The sequence below is a fragment of the Trachemys scripta genome, chromosome 6 (genome assembly GCF_013100865.1).
Source record: "Trachemys scripta elegans isolate TJP31775 chromosome 6, CAS_Tse_1.0, whole genome shotgun sequence".
NCBI lineage: Eukaryota > Metazoa > Chordata > Testudines > Emydidae > Trachemys > Trachemys scripta.
The window spans coordinates 45065633-45087622 of record NC_048303.1 but is presented as its reverse complement, the minus strand read 5'-3'; the positions used below and the strand labels follow the sequence as shown (position 1 = coordinate 45087622).

Here is a 21990-nt window from a genome sequence, read left to right as displayed (position 1 = left end):
CATGCTGTAAACCAGATTCTATGTTATTTTCATCCAGTCAGGAGACACAACATGCCATGTGATCTATGTGTATAATCTAAATTTTGAATACTGCAAGTGAATTGCTTATAAAGAAACAACAGTATATGAATTATTTGCGGAAACTATTGAATAAATCTGAGATAATTACAAACTGCTCAGGGACATATATCAAATACAAAAAAGACAATATTTTTCTAATAAATTACTTATCAGAAATTAATTTCCCAGGTCTGTTTACAACATATCAGTTGATTTAAGTCTCAAACTGTGTTAGGCAGATCATATAAAATCAGGAAAAATGTCATCTCTTGAATAGGGTGAATACTGTAATGTTGTCTGTTCTTTGTTTCATACAGAAGGAACAGAAGAGCATAAAGACTTATGCAAAGCCCATTGCCTGATTAAGGACATGATTGCAGCAGTAGACTTGAAAGTCAATGAATATGAGAAAAGGCAAAAATTGCTGGAGATTCTCAATAAGATTGAAAACAAAACTTATACCAAACTGAAAAATGGCCATGTTTTCAGGAAGCAGGACTTGAAAAAGAAAGAGAGGACACTTTTGCATGAAGGTTTGGTGTATTGGAAAACTGCTACTGGACGTTTCAAAGGTACCACATCTTTGCAAAGAAATTCCATAGCCTTTTATTTGCAAATAATATATAAAGATTAACATTTGGGTTAAAAAGATAAAATAAATTGTAACAATAGTTCACAAATGTGAGTTCGTGAGGTAGTGGAATTTAAGGTACCATAAAGGAACAAGAAATGCTGCCAATCGCTGACATGATAATTCCAGAACGTGTTGTGGTTTGTATGTGATGCACAGTACACCTAGGCATGGAGCCAAATTCAGACATGATATAACCAATCACACAAGATCCTTGCACTCTGCTGCTATTTGCATTTCTTGCTGCAAACCTACCCCTCTGCACCCATAGCATGCAGTTTACACGCACACTGTCTCGTGTCATACTGACATGTACATTTACACCACCCAGTACTTCACATCTGATTTTGGCCTCTGGTGTCAAAATCACACTCACCTGCACTTGCAACACCTTCATTTGGGAAGAAAACTCGGGAGCAAATTCAACTGGAGCCACATATGTACATCTAAGAGCAGAATTTGGTCTTCAGTGTTTAATCATACATACTTTTCTTTTTTGCTGTCATTAGCATCCCATTAAAAGCCATCTATTCATGGTTTAGCTTATAAATTAGAAAAAAATGCACAAATGCTTTTACCCATATTTCCTTGTGCTGTGATTATGTCAAGCCTCATTAGCATCAGTAACAAGAAAATAAATTAGAATGGGTCTGTCCTTGGATGCAATTTCTCTAAAGAACACCTAGTCACTTCAGGAAGAAGTGCTGGCAATTTGGTGAGTGTCCCTTTTTTCCATCCAAGTTAGTACTTACTGATCAAGTGATCCAGCATTCTGTTGCAGGAAGGTGGCAACTAAAAGTGCTGTCGTTCACACAAGCTGTAAAACGGTAGCCTGAAATTGCTTTTGGCAGATTGTGATGAGATGCAGATATTTCATACTCAGTTTACTGTAAGTATCAGAGGGGTAGCCGTGTTAGTCTGGATCTGTAAAAAGCAATAGAGGGTCCTGTGGCACCTTTAAGACTAACAGATGTATTGGAGCATAAGCTTTCGTGGGTGAATGTGTGTGACGAAGTGGGCATTGCATGCGTCTGACGAAGTGGGCATTCACCCACGAAAGCTTATGCTCCAATACATCTGTTAGTCTTAAAGGTGTCACAGGATCCTCTGTTGCAGTTTACTGTAAAAATTCTTAACAGTTTTCATTGATCAAGATTTGTCTTCGGGTTAAAAGGAGAAATTGATTGTGATATCTTTCATTAAAACCACTCTCTTTTTTTTTAAAGACAGTTTAGCCCTGCTTCTAACTGATGTGCTGCTGTTTTTACAAGAAAAAGACCAAAAATATATATTTGCAGCTGTTGTAAGTATATAAACAGCATTTTTAATATGTATTTTAAATATTTTATTTGCACGTTTCTTAAAAGTTAGATGCTCTTCTAGGTTTTGTTATCCAATTATACTGATAGTAACGTTGATTTTTTTTTTCTGGTGCTGGGAATCTTGTCTGAGCAAAAATGTATTTGTATATGGAAAACTAAGATTATTTCCAAAGTTAAAGTATATGTTGTTCTTCGAGTGCTTGCTTATGTCCATTCCATAGTAGGTGTGTGTGCTCGCCACATGCACCAGTGCCGGAAGTTTTCCCCTCAGCAGTATCCGTAGGGGAATGGCTCTGGTGCCCTCTGGAGTGGTGCCCACATGGTGCAGTATAAGGGGCGCCACGAGCTCCCTCCACCCTCAGTTCCTTCTTGCCGCCAGTGACTGTGCACGGAACGTACGCCGCTCTTACTAGCGTTGCTTAGGCTTCGTTCGTACGAACTAGAGTTCTTGTAAAGTTAGTGTACATAGTTAGTAATTGAGTTAGTTAACCCTTAGCAGTCGTTAGAGTTTTGTTAGTCCTGTCGGGGACTTAGGCAGGGGACGGAGCATGCCTGGTCCCCAGGCTTTAAGCCCTGCAATCGCTGCTAATGGCCCCTGTCCATGAGCAATCCGCATAGTAGCTATCTCAGGTGCCTTGGTGAAGGGCACATAAGTGATAAGTGTCGAATCTGCAAGTCCTTTAAACCTAGGACCAAGAAAGAGCGTGAGATCACACTCAAAGTGCTCCTGATGGAGTCGGCACTCACTCCGACCCCAAAACAAAGGTCCAACTCAGCACCCAACACCAGGGCATCGGTGCGTAGTGCCACGCCAGCGCCATTGACAAGCCAGCACTGATCACCATCCACAGCTCCAGCCAAGAAGTCAAAGAAGGCCGGTGGGGGACGGTCTCCTACTCCCTGCAAGGGGAAGGACAGGGCTGGGGGTGAGCTAAGACCCACGCCAGGTCGCTCATCTCCCCCGTCGAGCGATGCAGCCCACCCCGTTCCTTGCCTGCAGGCCCGGATTAACTTTTTGTGGGTCCGGTGCCAAACATATTTGTGGGCCCCCATGGGGCAAGGTGCAGGGGGGCGGGATGGTCAGTCTCCATAGTGAAGGGCGGGCTGGGGGCAATGAGGTACAGCGCGGCAGGAGCAGCTCTGCTCCACACAGCCCAGCAGGAGGGCACTGTTTACAAACCTGCAACTGCCAGACGCACACTGGCCTGCCCAGCCCTGTGCTGCCAGCATGCCCCTTCCCCTTGAGGGCAGGCCTGCACCATACCACTCCCCTGCCCAGTGCCCCACCCTTATGCCCAGCGACCCCTCGCCCAGAGACCTCCACCACAGATCTTTATGCCCAGCCCCCACCCCTCCCAGAGACCTCCCCTGCTGGCCTCCTACCACAACTGCATAGCATCCTGCACACCACACCGCTCACCCAGCATTCCCCGCCCATACACCTCCCCACTGCTCACCACCTTCCTCACAGTCCCACCATCACAGCTGCACAGCACCCCATATTCCTGAGGGGATTCTGCACCAATTAAAAATTCTGCGCACAATATTTTAAAATTCTGCAAATGTTGTTTGTCAATAAATAAATGTGGAGGCTCCAACGTGGCAATAGGGAGCACAGGACACTGGTTGCATGGATTACCCTGCAGCCTCCCCACACCCTACCCCAGGACAGGGACTCAGCAGTGAGGCTGTACCCGACCCTGACACAGTGCAAGGGTCAGGCCTGTCCCAGAAACACCCTGGGGCCACCGTATCCATTTCATGACCTACCTTCCTTCCCCACTGTTGGAGTTTCATGCAAGAAAGAACTGAGGGTGATGGGAGCTGGCAGTGCCCCTTGTGCCGCGCCATGTGGGTGCCACTCCAGAGGGCGCCAGAGCCACACCCCTACGGATACTGCTGAGGGGGAACCTTCTGGCACCGGTGCATGTGGCGAGCACACACACCTAATATGGAATGGACATGAGCAACACATCTTGAAGAACACCAGTTATGGAAAAGGTAACTGTCTTTTTAAGAAGAGGGAGTTGAGCAGAAAAGAGAGGTGAGAAATTATTTTTAAGTTGTGTCTCACCTGATTATGAAGGTCCATAATAGAGCAGGTTCTTGTCGTTTTTTATAAAAGTAAATTTAAAATCTGTAAAGCAAAACTGAAGATTTATTTTAATTGCAAAGATAGTAATAAATACATTATATGTCAAATATATAAAATGTCTGTGGGTAAATTTTTCAAAAGCATCTACATGAATTTGGAGCCTAAATCTCATAGAAAATCAATGGGATTTAGGCTTCTAAATCACTTGGATGGTTTTGAAAATTTTACCCTTGAGGAACTCTACACAAGCCTATGCAATTAGACATCAGGGAAAAAGACAAACATTATTACTAACCCAAGTAGTCTATATGATACTACAGAGTCACATTCTTTAACATATAAACACCAGTTTTAGCCCAATAATTTATCCCAAGGACAGTGTAAAATAAATCATAATTTGACTATTGAAAGGAATACTTGATAGAATATTTGTTTGCCTGATCATTCAAAACTTGAGTCCACCAGCTGATCTTTGGCAAAATCCACTGTGACCATAAAAGTCAAGACTAAGATTAATTTGAAAAAGTAACAATTGTGCTTTTAAAAATGCTTATCTTTTGTAATAGGATAATTTTTCTTCTGCATGTGTTGATTATTTTCTATAGGACCAGAAGCCTTCAGTTATATCCCTTCAGAAGCTGATCGTAAGAGAGGTAGCCAATGAAGAAAGAGGGATGTTTCTGATTAGTGCTTCATCTGCAGGGCCTGAGATGTATGAGATTCATACAAATTCTAAAGAAGAACGCAATAACTGGATGAGGCAGATTCAAGATGCAGTGGAAAGGTATAGGAAGGTGTCTGTATTTCTTTTTACCATGCGAAGAAGGCACATGTCTTATGGCCGGAATTGTATATCACTAGAGCTGTGCCAAGCCTGTCAGTTCAGGCTTGCATGGGGCTCAGCAAGCCATTTTGCTTGTTGGTTTTGTTTCACGTGTATTTTCACTCCACAGCCAAATTCAGCAATGGCATAAGTGGACTCAGGTTCATTTGACATCAGTATCTGGCTCCCACTACTCTGTTAGTTCATTGCTAAATACTCACTGGAGTCACCCGTATGTTTCTGTGGTGAAATGGATTTTTTTCTTTGAGTAAACCCCAAAACCTCAGAGTGAAACTTGGCCAAACAGCTGAGTTTTTCAGAGTTTCCGTCAGAAGCTGTATACCCTTCCCCTTCCCCTATGAGACCTCATGTGCAAGCCAGCTCACGTTCCCTTTCCCTAGTCTTTGGTATTCAAGATATTCTGGGGTGCTGTAGACCTGTAGACCGTCTCATGTCCTTGGAAAATCTCCCTCATATCTTCTTGGGATGGCCAGCTGGCCTGCTGCCTCAGGTTTAGTTGACAAGATAAATCTGTTCCTCATAATCCCCCAAAATATCTTCACAGTACTACAGCTGTGAGGGGGCCATCCATTCATTCTTAAAGACATTGGAGGGAAGGGTCAAGTCATACTATTAGCCCACAGAAGTAGGCGTGGTCTCAATCTTTGCCCAATTTGCAAATCTCAGTGAACTAAGGTTGGACTGAGTATTTTCCAGGTTTGAAGATCTGTTATGAAATATTTGCACAGCTGTAGCGTTCCTTTTTTTTTTTTTTTTTTTTTTTTTGGCAGTCCTACTTTGGTGAAGAGAAACACAGAGCTTAGTTTTGAACTACTTAATATTTTAAAAGAAGCTGCAGAAGCGTCTGCTTCTCTGTTAGAGCAGAAGTTGCTAACGTTGTATTTTATTTTTTACGTCTGAAAAATTTCTGTATGTGTGTGATATATACAGATTTTATTTTATCTGCCTTTGTTTGCATTTCAACATTAAAGTTGCCCGGAGGAAGAAGGAAAAATTAGCGAATCTGATGAGGATAGACGGATAGCTGAGGCCAAAGCAGCCAAGATTCAAAAATGTCAAGGTACAGTGCCTCTTACACTACGCTTAAAATCCCAGTGCCAGAGAGTTAGGAGTGTAAAGAATAATCTGGATTACTGACTAATAAAGGGATGTACAACAGGTGCTCAGACACCATAGTGATGACTTCTGGATGATTGGATTGATAAGCTTCAGAAGTGGTAAAGCAAGGGAGTGCTTTGACGTGTGTGACTTCAGCCTAGACACATTTATTTCTTTGATATTTCATTGTATCCACCTGTTTTATATTTTTACCCTACTGCAATCAATACAAGAAAAAGTATTGAAAAAGCCAAAGAAATTGATGTTTTCAAATAGGCACTGAACAGGTATAGTTCTTTATTTGCCGAAATAGCCTAAATGTTCAGTAGTTACATGGATTTGTATTTCTTTATAACAACTCATCTGTCACTACTTCATTGTATATTATCTGAACATGCAGCATTTAGGCCTAGGCTTTGCACTTTTGACACAGTGAAATACAAATTGCACATCTTTCCTGCTGCTCCCAGGGATGATTGACTCCAGGGGAGAGCAAGTGGTAGAGTTGCTAGCATCTGAGTATTACATTCCAGGAGTGTAATCCAGACCTGTGAGGGGTTGTCACTGCCTGCCCTGCAACCTTGGGTGCCTCACAATGTTTTGCTGCTGTAGCTCCAAACCTGGGCTGCTCACAGACAGCCAAACAGCATGCAAGTCACACCAAGTGCCTATGTGTAGCTGCAGCCTGCCAGCTTCACACCAGCCACATTCTGGCTTCCAGCAGCGTTGGTAACCACTTGCAGGGTCACCCCAACACATTCCCAGTCCCAAACTTTCCCCAAATAGGTGTGTTTTGCACTGTGCAGCGCTCTCCTGGACAGTTCCAATATTATAGGCCTGTTGCTCCTGGAAGGTGTCAGTGTTACAACAGTTTTCTATTTTAACTGCAGTTACCAAACAATTCAGTTTACACACTACACTGGATTAGTTTTGATTAAAATATAAAACAAGTTTAACTACAAAGAGAGAGATTTTAAGTGAATACAAGTACAAAGTATTAAAGTCAGAAATGGTTACAAGAGAAATAAAGATAAAATGCTTTCTAGTAACTAAAACTTAAACTAGACTTGATTCACGGTAAAATTCTTACCACAGGTTCCCAGCAATATTGCTGATCAAATTTTCATGTCAGGATGTCTCACGAAATCCAAACGCTGGTTCCTTTCTCTTCTTGGGAGAAAGAGAGAGAGAGAGAGAAAGTCTGGGGTGTTTTTGCCCCTCACTTTTATAGTCCAGGCAGCTTTGAAATGCATTTTCCTGAGGGTTATCCCTGGATAAAGTTCCTTCCTGCTGTGAGGTTTGAGACAAGAGTCTCCTGGTGAAAGAGGTTCCATGTTGTTTGTTAAAATGTAGATTGATCTATTCCTGCTCCCTCCCTCCCCCACTTTGCTGCCAAAGAATGGCCACTTGATGTGTGATTGCAAATCAGATTTGATGACACCTGGCTAGAGGTGCCAGCTTGTATTTTGTCTTTGAAAAACAGGTTTCTCCCCTCCTCCCCCCGATTTGTCTGGTGGACAAATTTCACCATGATATTATTGACCTGCAAGTCAAAAAAGCATATTTTGTTCAACGATTACAATCGCATATACGATATGAATACTCGGGTGCTTATGAATACTTTGGTCATAATGGGGAGGACAACTTTAGATCTCCACTGGGACCTTCATGGTAGAGGCTAATTAGATATGCACCGAATCCTCACTTCCTCTAGCTGCCTTAGCCAGGCCTCCTTCACGGAATTGCTCACTTTTGGGGCTGCATCAAATGGCTGAGGGGCCCACAATGTAGTCATCAGAATTCCTTACCGGTCAGACTTTCTGCCGCTGTGGGGACTTTGTCAGGATCTGGGTCAGCTTTTATCAGTGCAGACCATGGATGGAATGAATCTTGTCCCTTTCAGTTTACAGAAGGTATCATGCAAGCTGAGTCACTCCTTGGCTTTGTTTGTAGGTATGTAGTAGCTTTGAATTAGCAATGATAATGTGGCAGATGGATAAGAGGAGGAGTGGGGAGCGTACTTTACCTTCAGAACAGAATGGTGTTATTGCTAACATAATATGTCCAAATTTGGTTAATAGAATCTCTGAGTAACCAGGACCAGCAGATCTGCAGTTATTTGGAAGATAAGCTGCATATCTATGCAGAGCTTGGAGATATGAGTGGATTTGAGGATGTCCATGTGGAACCACATCTCCTTATCAAACCTGACTCTGGAGAAATGCCACAGGCTTCCTCATTGTTGGCAGCAGCACTCAGGGAAGGTGAGATTGTCTAGAAGGAAATGAAGCAGCGACTATGTAGATCACAGATGCCGGCTTCCAACTTTCCCTGGGTGTGCTGAACCCCTGCTCAGCCCCAGGCCCTGCTCCCACTCCACCCCTTCCCCCAAGGCCTGCCCCACCTTTTCCCACCCCAGCTCCGCCCCCTTCCCCGAGTGTGCCCTGTCCCCTCTCCTCCCCCCCCCCCCAGCACCTCCTGCACACCATGGATGGGTGGGAGGTGCTGCGGGGGGGCAGCTTGGCTGCTGCTGGGTGCTAAGAACCCACTAATTTTTTTTCCGTGGTGCTGCAGCCCTGGAGCATCTCTGGAGTCAGCTCCTATGGTGTAGATAGGCCCCGAGGGAGGTATTTGAAGTAAATAATCCATTGATATCCACTTAGTTTGCAGCCATATTGCTTTATGGTATGGTTTAGCAAGGTCTCAAAAGCTCAGCAGGTTTGAGCTATGTGAATAGCTGGATAAGAGACCTCCAAGAAACGTCTACCCTAGTGCTGTGGGAGGTGGTGCTCTGGGTTGCATGTTTTATGGAGTCATAGAAATGTAGGGCTGGAAAAGGGACCATGTAAACCTAGACCACTCCTGAGAGGTTTAACCTGTTCATAAAAACCTTCAATGCTGGGGATTCTACAATCTCCCTTGGAAGCCTATTCCTGAACTTAACTACCCTTATAGTTAGAAAGCTTTTACTAATATCTAACCTCCCTTGCTGCAGATTAAGCCCATTGCTACTTGTGCTACCTTCAGTGGACATGGAGAACAGTCGATCACTGTCCCCTTTATAACAGCCCTTGACATATTTGAAAACTGTTATTAGGTCCCCCATCAGTCTGCTTTTTTCAAGACTAAACATGCCCAATTTTTAACCTTTTCTCAGAGGTCAGATTTTCTAACCCTTTTACATTTTTGTTGCTCTCTTCTGGGCTCTCTACAGTTTGTCCATCTTTCTTAAAATGTGGTACCCAAAGCTGGACACAGTACCCAGCTGAGGCCTCACCAACGCAAAGAAGATTGGGACAGTTACCTCCTGTGTCTTGCATACGACACTCCAGTCAATACACCACAGAACGATATTAGCTTTTTTCACAGCTTCATCACGTTGGTTCATATTCAATTTATGATCCACTATAAATCCCAGATCTTTTTCAGCAGTACTACTGCCTAGCCAATTAGTCCCCATTTTGTAGTTGTACATTTGATTTTTCCTTCCCAAGCATAGTACTCTGCACTTTTCTCTAGTGAATTTCATCTTGTTGATTTCAGACCAATTCTCCAGTTTCTCCAGGTCATTTTAAATTCTAATCCCATCTTTTGAAGTGCTGGCAACCTCTCCTATCTTAGCGTTCTCCACAAATTTTATAAGTAAACGGTCCACTCTGTTATCCAACTCATCAATGAAAATGTTGAATAGTACCAGACCCAGAACAGACCTCTGCAGGACCCTACTAGATACGTTCTCCCAGTTTGACAGTGAACAATTGATCACTACTCTTTGAGTATGGTTTTTCAACCAGTTGTGCCTCTGCCTTATAGTAATTTCATTTAGATCACATTTTCATAGTTTGCTTATGAGAATTTCATGTGGGGCTGTGTCAAAAGCCTTACTGAACTCAAGATGTAGCACATCTACTGCTTCCCCCCCGCCCCCAACCCTGTCAAAGAAGGAAACTCTGACTGATGATGGGTGAAATCTATAGGGAAAAACTTGTCCATGTTTTGGAGGTGTTCATGATGGAAGAATATTTTCTTCTAATATTATTTCAAACAAGTCATATTTGAATTAAATGTACTGTCTGAGTATAATGTTATCATTCTGTCTACTGAGAAATACATAGATTTACAATGAAAAGCCCCAAGTTAGAAGTAAGTTAATCAGTTGCCAAGAAGATATTACTTAGATGCTGGAAAGATGTATCTCCATTTTCATAGTGGAACCTGACCTCTCTGAGGGTGCATCTTATGAGATAATTATCTCTTGCTTATAGAATAAAAACAATAATGTACATGGGAACCCTGTGTAAGTCACTTACAATTAAGTATAATAGAGCATACACACATCCTCCTTTTTCTGCCCATTTTTAATTTTGATTTTCCTTCCCATCTCTGTTGCTCTTGACGGTGCCTTAAACATCTGGGTTTTGAGTTTAATGTTACAGCAGTTCCCAAGGGGATCACTTTCCAGTACAAAAATACTGTAATTATTTATGTAGAATGCAGCTGTTTCATTGGTTTCTGTAACACATATTTTCCTCTCCAGCTGAAAGCCTCCATGTTGCTGTAACATCATCACAAGCAAATGACACAAACAGGTCATCAGAGGAGAGTACTGGAGAACCAAGCTTGACACACACACTTAGTGCAAATGAAATATTTGAATCTCCTACTCGTAAGTAAAACATGACACTTTTACTTGCCCAGATAACAGTACTAATTGTCTCAGGATGTTTCCCAGCCTTCTGCAATCCATAACAGTCTAGGGTCAATAAAGAACAATATAGTAGTAATAAAAAAATACCACAGAGCAGATCCTCAGCTGCTGTACATTGGCATAGCTTCATTGAAGTCAGTGGATAATTTACACCAGGTGAGGATCTGCCTTGATGTGTACCTTCCTCCAGTCCACATTAATATTTCATATCTGTATAAAATGCACTATCTTGTCTTTACTGTTGAACTCCATAGCAAGCATATATTGCCTTTTAAATAATTTCTGCTGACTTTCATGAGAGGCCCTATAAATCAGACGATGTACAGAGCTTGACATTCCAATCATTAGAGCTATTATACAGTGTAGATTTCTTAACCAGTTGAAAATTCTGGTATTAAACCCTGTAAAACTACTGATACAGTGAAGTTCCAACTATATTTATTTCATAACATGTTGTTGGGTTTTTTTTTTTTTTTTTTTTTTTTTTTTACAAGTTGGGCATTTCTTATTTTTTGAGATAGAAAAGGAAGAAATGCCACCTTCTCTCTCACAGTTGTATTTCCCATCGGCATCTATGTATGGGTTGGGGACAATTTATGTAAATCTGTAGTTTCAGCATACTGTAAGTTTAACACATGGTGTGCTGTTTGTTCCTCTATTCAGAAAAGGAGTGTACTGTGTAATGTTTAGCATTTTTCTTATTTTTCTGTCTATCCCACACATTTTGTTGGGTTTTCATCACTAGTTACAGAAATAAAAGGAGATGAAGAATCTTGTGACTTCAGTCCCAGGATTTGTCATGCCGTGAATGAAGTGGCAGGCTCTCTGATGGGGGATAAGGTACTGTAAATGATCTATCTTCCTGTGTGTTTGTATAGCACCCACCCCAATGGGCTCTGCAATCCAGACTGGAGGTTCCTGCAGTGCAGATAAATAAAGAATAATAACGTGGTATTTAAGGACTGTATCTGTGCCCACAGCACTGGATGGGTGCATTTTATTAAGCCCAAATAAATAAATGAAATGAAATGAAGGTCACTGGAGCTAACTGTGGCAGCCTTACAAGCCTGTGGGCTTAGAGCAGCAGCTGCAGGGCCACTCTGTGCCAGTTGTGCAGTGTTAAGGTTCCTGGATCCATCCTGACCTGCTACTTAACACCAACCTATGTTGGGCAGATAATGGGACTCCCTCCACTCCCCTCTCTGACACAGGGTAGTGAAAGCCCCTGCTTGGCATAGATCTCGGATGGCACAAACAGGACTTGTGCTGGCTGTCCTTACCAGGGTGACTTTCACCTCACTCCCAACTCCCATGTAAAACAGACTTGGTGTTCTTACACCAAGTGACTTTTGAATTTAAGTGGACACAAAACAGAACAATTTCAAAATAAGAGAAACTACCAATATTGCAAAATCCCTTAACTCTTTAAACAACTCATGCAATTAATTCCAAACTGTTGGACTGAAAAATCTCTCCCTGACGGAGCATACATGGGAAACATTTCAGGCAGCAGCAAGATGCTTTTTTAGAAAGTTAGAACGGGGATCAAAATTGAGCGAAAACTAAAGCCTTCCTATAGAGAGAAGGGGCAAACTGGGAGCTTTACAGAGAAGCAGAAAAAGGGGGAAAGCGGGAGAGAGAGAGAGAGAGAGAGAGAAAGATGAGGGAAAATATTAAACATGGAAAGCAACATTGTAAAAATGCTTAGAAATGGCAGGGAAAAGACAAAAAGGAAAAAAGAGATCAGAGCAGTAAAAGTGAGAGAGAATAAACAAAAACTAGGTGAGATGCACCAATCCCACCTGGGGTTTGAGGAGACACATTCAGAGCCATTGCAGACTTTGGGCTTCCAAGGCAAAACGGCTGGGAACCAGAGCTTCTTGCTGTGTAATAAATCAGCCACCAGGAGGTGGCAGAACAAGCACACACAAGAGAAGAGACAAGGGATTTCAAGGGCAGCTGACGCTCTCAAACCTTTCTTAGAGGATGGTCATGGGCACGGATTGTCCAATGCTATGTTCTGATTGGCCCATTCGGCACTTTTTAGTGATATCAACTGCCATCCAGGCCCAGCTGTGATCTCAGTTCCAGCTCATGCCCATTATATGGAATTCAAAAGGTTTAATAAGAATAAATAAGGGGGAATGGTTGGTCATCTTTCCCCCCATAGATACTCCTCTTTCTCCATTTAACATAAGAGCTGTAGGATTTTACAGCAGTCCCTCTCTGCCCTGCTTTCTGTGCCAACCTTCCCTCCTGTCCTTCTCTTTCCCCTTCCCTCTTCCTTGTCCCCTTTTCTTTGCCTCAAACCAGACCTTAACCAAAGCAGCCCAGCTGCTTCTTCAGTGCTGCTCAGCTCTGCAGCCGGGCCAGAAGGGGAGTCGGCAGTTCTTCCATTTTTTAGTGCTCCCGCTGCATTGGGACTTCAGCGGGGAATCTGCTACAGAGCTGAGCAGCTTTTCAGTTAGTGTTTACAGTGGGGAGGGAAGACAGAGAGAAGATGGAGAGGGAAAGGGAGGGGGAAAATGTATCAAGTTTAATGTTTCCACTTCCCCCCTGACCTTGGCTGCATTCTCAGCAGCAGCTTGTGGCCTTTCCCTTTCTGTTCTCACTTTTGGATATCAAAACTAAATCAGGCCCCTAATTTACTCTTTATAATGGAAAGTAAGACTCAGCAGTGAGTTGGTCCACAAAGTGCTGTTGAAGATGCTGCTGTTGTCATGGAGAAGTGAGAGAGAATCCAGATATTCTAGGCAACCAAAAATGGTGTAACAGTAATCACATAGCAAGTATACTCAAAGTAGTCTAGAAAGGATTGTGTTTGGCTTCTTCTCTATTTGTTTTTCCTCATCCTTCTCAAAGGAGCTGTTTTTCATGATGGAAGGCTTGTGGGTAACTTCTCCACCCCGGCCCAAATCCTTACTCCCAAATTTTAAAAAGGTTCTTAGAAAAAAAAAGAAATGTAGAATTAATGACCCAGCTCTAATAGCAACAAGCCTTGACAGGATGCATATTAGTAGGCTATTGATGTACTTTTCAGGGGGCTGAATGCATTCACCCTTCTGCTTCATGCCTCATAACACACTTAAGGCATTCACCCTAGTTTGCTAATATAAACCCTGTTGTGGTTTCTTGCTGTGTTAATACATAGTTTGTAGTTCTTCAGAAATCTGTTAGAACTGACTGTAAGTCACACAAGTCACTCTACTGTACATACTGTAATCAGGATACTGTATTTGCAAAATTGTCAAGGAAACAAAGTGTTAATGGAAATATCATTTCTTTGCAGGAGTTGTCCACATGGGGATTAAAATTGTGGATGAAATACTTTTGTTTTTACAGTTGTCCTTGGGATCACTAGTGATTTCCAAGTAATTTCTGGTGTTGGTGAATTATTAGTCTTCATAGATTACTGTTCCTGTCTTTTGTCACATGACACATAAAAAGGTTTGACTTAGTATTGCATGAATTAGCAATATGAGTATTTGGGCTAGGAAAAAACATTACCTAGAATATCCTGTTTCAAAGTTTATAACAGCTATTCACAGCTATATGTATTCATATTTATTGTAGGTTGAATGCATGAATTTCTCAGGTTCCACACCAACAGAGGTGAGTATAAAGTTCAAATATGAATGTATTATTTAGTTAAACTTTACAGTTTTCATAGTTTTGAAAATCCTTCTCTTATTTTCCAGATTGTACAAGCAATCCAGAATTTAACCCGCCTCTTGTACAGCATACAGGTGATTACTCTGTTAACTTTGTGCTGTAATACATCTATTAATGTTTCCCTTTAGAAGAAGTTTCTTTATCTTGCCCTTCTTTCAGACATTGTCACCATGTTACATTCTATTGACTTTTTACTGTTGCATAATTTAAATAATAAAGCAATATAATATGTGTTGGTTTATATTATGCTATAATGATATTCTCCTTCCAAGAACTCAGAAGAATGCTTCTTTGGAAAACTTTTTCCAAGACAGGCGTGTACAATCCAAAGGGCTGTGGAGAAAATAAGATGGAGGATCTAAACTAATCAGTCAAATTGCACTTTATCTCCTTTCCATATACCATTCAGAATCTTGGAAAATCTGGATATTTAAATTAAAACACTTCCCAGATTATGTAAATTGCACAGATAGCTCTTGTATAATAGATTCCTGACTCCTAACATGATTGTGATATGGTTAACCAGTAATTGAACAGTTTTGTCTAATGCTTAGAATAACCTACTGGGAGTTGGACTTCTGGGTTCTACTGCCAGCTGTCTGATCTTGGCTATATTATTTAACCTCATAACTGTAAACAGGATACAATTACCCAAACTGGTCAAAAAGTGGAATTTCCATCCCACAGAAAAATCTCATATTTCAACATTAGTTTTCATCTCACATCAAGACAAAATGTTGAAATATCAAAAATTTTCCTGGAAGGAAAAGTGCCAAAAAATTTTGATTCAGAAACTTTGAAACACAAAATGTTGACATTTATGATCAAAATGACACATTTTTGACATTTTGAAATGAAATGGTTTTTTTGTTGAAGAAAAATTGAAAAAAAAAAAAAAGTAAAAATGACATTTTTCCCATGAAAAATTTTAATTTTGATAAAACCATCTTTTCCCATGGGAAATTTTTCAGTCCAAATATTTGGACCGGCGCTAATAATTGCTTGACTACATTCAATGGTGTTGTGAGGCCTAATTAATTACTGTTTGCAAAGTATCTGAGGCTACATCTACTTTACAAGCACGACAGTGGCATAGCTGTCTACTCCACAAGCGTCTACATGGCCGTAGACACTTCCTGCATCAATGGAAAGCTTTTTTTGTTGATGTAGTTAATCCCTATCTCCAAGATGCAGTAACTAGGTTGATGGAAGAATTCTTCCATCGATATCGCTGTATCTACACTGCGGGTTTTGTTAACCTGTCCATGGCAATCAGGGTTCAAAATTTATCTCAGTCCTGAGTGACATAGCTGGGTGGATCTAATTTTTAAGTGGAGACCAGGCCTGATACTTTTGAATGAGGGTCCCTGTATACATGCACAGTTCTGTTGTCATTTATTGTAAGATTTAGGGCATAATGGGCAGGCAGAGCCACTGATCTTTTCCCACTTGCCAGAGTATCTATCTATTTTATCTAATGGCTAAAGAATTTCCTTCCCTAAACATTTCAAAATACAATATTTTGTCAAAATACGAAATTGATAGTTAATTACTTTATCATTTCTACAACTTCACCATTGTAGACCCAGACTGGGCCTGGCTGTGGAAGAATGTTCCTGGGTGAGGGCACTGTGATCTTGCCACCCCTTAAATTTCTGCACAGGGACCAGCCATAATCACTCCCTAATGTTAAGAACTGTGATAGTTTACTTCTGTTGTAGTAGCAGCCATGGGGAGCAGAGAGGAGCCAGGAGAGAGAGAAGCCTGGCCCTTCCCATCTTCCAAACTAAGCAATGCAGCTGAGTCAGTACAGTAAGCAAGTGTCAGGGAAATTGGGAAGTGCACACTGCACCCAGCTAAATGCACCAGGCTGCATTTCCCCGGCAACCTTCGAGGAACTATAATGGAGTCACTTGGAAGCCTCAGGTGACTCCTGCTGGACTGGATTCCCTCAGCAGCTCCAGCCCCAACGCAGGCTGTTGCTTAACTGCTTAAGTACAGCTCTTAGTGAAAGAAGTAGTTACTCTATAACAAAATAAACAGGGCTTTTTTCTGCTATGTACTTACGCGGACCTCATTCATGTAGTAGCTGAGCACCCCACAGTCATGAATGTAGTTATCCTTACAACACCCCTGTGAGATATGAAGTGCTGTATTTCCCCATTTTACAATGAGAGAACTGAGGCACAGAGAGGCTAAGTGACTTGCCCAAAGTGGGGGGCAGCGCAGGGACTTGAACCCAGATCTCCCAAGTTCTAGGCTAGTGCCCTAACCATTGAACCATCCTTTTTCTCTGTGAACTCTTTTGGGACAAGAATTGTGTGGCCTCGGGGATAGAGCACTTGACTGGGACTCAGGAGGCCTGGGGTTTATTCCTCACTATGCCATTGGCCTGCTAGGCCACCTTGGGCAAGTCTATGACTCTGTGACTCAGTTTCCCTATCTGTGAAATGGGATTGAAGATACAGACCTCCTTTATAAGGCTCTTTGAAATCTACTGATGAAAAGCTTCATTTCAGGTTTATCTGCATAAGCTCTTTCTCTCTATTATTATTATTACAATACAGCATCTAGAACAATGAGGCCCTGATCCTAATTTGGGTTTCTGGACATGTCTGTAATATAAAAACTAGATGATAATATTCATCACTAACTAGAAACTCCCTGAAAAAGAGTGAAATTCAATTCATTACAAAATGTCTCTCAAAACATGCATGAATACAGAATTCTGTACTTTTAATAGGCAGCAGGTTTAAAACAAATAAAAGGAAGTATTTCTTCACACAACGCACAGTCAACCTGTGGAACTCTTTGCCAGAAGATGTTGTGGAGGCCAAGACTATAACAGGGTTCAAAAAGGAACTAGATAAATTCATGAAGGATAGGTCCATCAATGGCTATTAGCCAGGATGGGCAGGGATGGTCTCCCTAGCCTCTGTTTGCCAGAAGCCGGGAATGGGCGATAGGGGATGGATCACTTGATGATTACCTGTTCTGTATATTCCCTCTGGGGTACCTGGCATTGAACACTGTCGGAAGACAGGATAATGGGCTAGATGGACTTTTGGTCTGACCCAGTATGGCTGTTCTTATGTTCATGATGAATAGACTCCAAAGAAGCATTTGAGTGCTGACGCTTAAGGAAAATAGTAATATTTTTACCTAATGTTTATTAAAAATTAATTCAAAACCAGGTGGACATTAATATTTGGTTTTACTAGGCAGCCTTAACCATCCAGGACAGTTACGTGGAGATCCATAAGATAGTGCTGCACGAGCACGAAAGGACCAGTCGGGGTCACAGTTCTCGTGGAAACCTACTGCTAGACCAGGAAAAATACCGAAATTTGGAAAAACAAAGGGAAGAACTGGCAAATATACACAAACTTCAGCAACAGTTTCAACAGGAGCAGCAGCGTTGGTCCCGCGAGTGTGACCAGCAGCAACGGGAGCAGGAGATAAGAGAGAATCAGCTGCAGGAGAGGGAGAGAGATTGCCTGTGTCAGGAAGAGCTTCTTCACCAGAACCGGGGAGAATTGGAGCTTCAGCTGCAAGAGTTCCAGCAGAACCTGGAAAGGCTTAGGGAGGGCCAGAGGATGGTGGAAAAGGAAAGAGACAACGTGAAGATGCAACAAAAGATATTGTGGCACTGGAAACACAGCCGCCAGAGCAGTTTGCCTGCAGCATTTCCATCTTCAGGGAGCAATGAGGTACATGATTTCCCTTCAATAATTTTCCTCTAAGCCAGTCTATATATTATTATGGTGACCTAAACTTAAGATGCTGAAATTGCAGAAAGTGTTTTCTGAGACAAGTCTGATACTTCATTTGGCAACTTGTTGAGTTGGTGTGTATGGGACCTAGCTTCAGGAGCATCCAAGGGTTTCCCATAGGCTGGGAGCACTGCAGAATGACACTCGGCCCATGGGTATAAACGTGAGGAATAGAAAGAATCATCATGTCCACATTTTACTCTGCCACTTCTTCTTTCCCATTAAATAGTTGGGAAAATGTTTAGTTTTCTGGAACAATAGAACCCCCTTGTTTCTCAGAGGAAGGCTATATCCATGTGTGGGGTGCAGACTGTCTAGAAATTTCTAAGGGACAGATCCTCAACAATTGCTCCAGTCCCTTTGCAACAGTGCTGGCTCAAGTGAGCAGCTGGGAGTTTCCCTGTTGGGTATAAAATCTCCTCTGTGTCACCCTCTCTCACAAACAGCATCTTAGATGTGGGCAGGAGGGGTTGTGCTTCAGGCCAGTGAACCCTGATGGTATAATGGCCTGGTGGGGGCCATTGTCAGTTGACACAATTTGCAGAATCCCTGAGACTGCTCTGAGCTATGAAGAGAACCAAATTGCTTTTTGCGCCGCCTCTCCCCCCCCCCACAATCCTGGGAATTGGGGGCCAGAGAGCAAAAAGTTGGCAGAAAACCACATATGTCCCTGACCAGCCCCAGCTGAGGCTTGGTACTGGCCAGCGCTCAAAATGAGAGGCAAGTGAGGGCCTCCTCCCACTCACCTCCCTATTTGATCTAACCCCGGAGAAAGCAGTGTGAATGTGACTAAATCTGTATGCTTACCAGTCTGAGCACTGGTGCAGCTGAAGATTATTTCAGTTTCCAATATACTTTGGCTCACTAGGCAGGACTTACTAAAAGAGATGACAAAAAAGAGTCTGCCCATCAGCTGTTATGGAGGGGCTGGGGGTGTCTATTGGAATGTTCTAATGGGTGGGAGAAATGCTAACAGACTGTGATGGAGAGAGAAGAACACCAGAGCGATCTAGGCAGCCCACGGTATCAAGTTTCTGCTTCCCATTCTTTAACTAAAATCTATAAGCTCCTCATTGCTATGGTTGAAATTCAGTCTTTGTCCCCGAAGGCTGTCTCAGTGGTGGCCTCATGTATTAACAAACCCTCTCTGCCTGTTGAAAGAATGACACTCTTAAGAGCTGCTTGAAAAGAAGACACTGATGACTTTTAAAAAGCCTCTATAAATTTGCAACTGGAGTGGTTGTCTTGCCATTTCTGCTCATTCTTTCTAAGTGGCATGGTCCAATGTTGAGCAGAGGGACAGAGTTTAACCCCTTCAAAGTGAGCAGCAAAAGCTCAGCTCCTCCCTGGATCTGGCCCTTTGTTATTTTCCATTTGGCAAACATTGATTGGTTTTCTTGTGTTATGAACGGAGTTGAGACATTATTTAGCAGACTCTTGCTGATTATTCTTATACCACACAAATGGCTTAAATGTTCATCCTAGCATCTGCTGAATAAAGTGGGCATTTGTTATGAATTTCACCCTTACTGGCAGCTAGTATAAGAAGGGGACTCATGATGTTAGGCAAAGATGAAGTAGTTAGCTACATGTTTTCCTTGTTTTCTCTTGTGCAGATAATAGGACATAATCAATCGGAGAGCTTATGTGCTGAAAATTCATTCTTCATAAATGAAGCTTTAGTACAGATGTCGCTAAACAGTCTCAACAGATCAAATCCATCTCTAGTGTACCAGGATGGTGTATATGGGATAAACATCACCAGTTCAGATGTAACCAGGACTAGTGAAAATCAACCAGCAGTCACCAATGAACTCTGGAAATCTACTGCTCCCTGCCATCAGGTCTCCTCCTCCTGCAAAAGCAACAAGGATGCTTGTAATAATGGTAATTAATGCCTTAAATCTGTATCTAATAGAAAACAAGGAATCCATCGCCTCTCAAAGGGATTATTCCTATACATGAAGGAAATTCTGTAGTAAAAATGAACACTAATAATATTGCAGTGGTGAGTTGGTGTGTGCGTGCCAATGGATGCATGGCTGATACTTGATCACTGTTTGGTTGTGATGATGTGTGAGAAGAGTTGCTAATACAGTAGATTTTTCTGAGACAACTCTGTTACGCTGACTGACGGGAGAGGAGAAAAGGAAGTCAGAGGAACGGAACAAAAATAGATGAATAACTCAGTCTTTGCAAAAGCTATCCTGTGTTTTGTATTTGTATCCTGTGTGTCACCAAATCAAGGCCTTTTTTCAACCTGCTAAGGTTTGCCTGCATTTCACATTACTGTATAAAATATCAAGGCTGCAGACAAGTGGCTACTGCAAGAACCTTCCTGTTCAATACTTGAAATTTCTGAGTCAGAACAGCTTTTAATTTATAACTTCTAACTGATGATTAGTGCTTAGAGTAATCCTTGAACACACCCTTTGCTTCAGGACCTCATTGAGGATCCACTGAGCATGGCATTGAAAGACCCACCTTAATCATGGAAAGAAAATCACATAACTTCTAGGGAATAAAGGAATCTTGAACAGTAAGTAGTATGAGTTTGTGAAGAATAGCTCTTACTGTAAGATCTTGATTACTCCCCTTCCCGCTCCCAAATTGCAAAATTACTGGATGCAGGGAAAGTTGTAGATAAAATGTTTGGATTCTGTTACTGCAGTTGATACTATTTCATGAAATCTCACACTCAGTACAGGTGAGCTTTAGCAAGAAGTATTGTCCTATGGATTGAAAACTTGCTGAAGGATTTAAATAAAAGTTAATGATAAACTCCAAAGTATCAAGTTTTCAAGGAGGCAGCTAGCTGGGGTACCTTCAGGTTCTGGGTCAGTTTTGGTCTTATTTAGTATCTTCATTGATTCATTACAGTTTGTAAGGCACTCTGAACCTGGTAGAAAAGCCAATAAATAAATAAAATCTAGTAGACGTAGGGGACAAGCCGGCACTGGCAGGGAAATAGATTAAATGACCAAGTAGGGTTTTTTCCCCCATCACTAACTTCTGTGATTCCAAGTGACACATGGCAATTTAGCATTACTGGGTGAGGTCTGAACACATTACCTCCTGCCAGCTCAAAGAATAAAAATGTCCTGAGAATTAGATCTGAGCCTGCTTCATGGCAGTGCAGAAAGATCACTCTTCCTACAACCAACTGTGTAGGTGTTATGTTCAAAACAGGGCAAAAAAAACGGTGAGCGGAGCTGGGTTGATCAAAAATTGAAAACATGCATACGCACAAGGTTATTTTCAGTAATCTTGGGCCAGATCTTAAAGTTGTTACTCAAACAAGAACTTAATTGACTAAGGAGTTGGCTCCTTAATTCCCTTTTTCATGCATGAAAAGAGAATCATCTCAAGTCTTTCTTGAGCAAACATTATCTTTAACACACTTACTTCCCATATAGCAATAACTATCAGTCACCCTATAATGATAAAAAATGGGCCAGTCTGATCATTATAACTGTTTTACACTGTGTAACAAAGCAAATCAGCCTAATTATTAATACATAGCGCCCTACCAAATTCATGGCCATGAAAAACATGTCATGGATCGTGAAATCTGGTGTCCCCCCGAGAAATCTGGTCTTTTGTGTGCTTTTACCCTATACTATACAGATCTCACAGGGGAGACTAGTGTTTCTCAAATTGGGGGTTGCAGTGGGATTGCAAGGTTATTTTAGGGGGGATCACAGTATTGCCACTTTTACTTCTGTGCTGCCTTCAGAGCTGGGCAGCCAGAGAGCGGCGGCTGTTAGACAGGCGCCCAGCTCTGAAC

The 21990-nt window shown here is 41.9% G+C and overlaps 1 protein-coding gene across 2 annotated transcripts in view; it reads left to right on the top strand.

Annotated features, from left to right (window-relative positions):
* ARHGEF28 (Rho guanine nucleotide exchange factor 28) overlaps positions 1 to 21990 on the top strand; it is an 84549-nt gene that overhangs the window by 43216 nt on the left and 19343 nt on the right. For both annotated transcript variants that reach the window (XM_034773881.1, XM_034773879.1), the window contains 11 exons: positions 378 to 632; positions 1918 to 1994; positions 4714 to 4892; positions 5924 to 6012; positions 8132 to 8314; positions 10588 to 10716; positions 11504 to 11598; positions 14332 to 14370; positions 14457 to 14504; positions 17652 to 18140; positions 19820 to 20090. In XM_034773881.1, the coding sequence (XP_034629772.1) occupies positions 378 to 632; positions 1918 to 1994; positions 4714 to 4892; positions 5924 to 6012; positions 8132 to 8314; positions 10588 to 10716; positions 11504 to 11598; positions 14332 to 14370; positions 14457 to 14504; positions 17652 to 18140; positions 19820 to 20090 (1854 nt within the window). The remainder of the gene's footprint in view (positions 1 to 377; positions 633 to 1917; positions 1995 to 4713; positions 4893 to 5923; positions 6013 to 8131; positions 8315 to 10587; positions 10717 to 11503; positions 11599 to 14331; positions 14371 to 14456; positions 14505 to 17651; positions 18141 to 19819; positions 20091 to 21990) is intronic.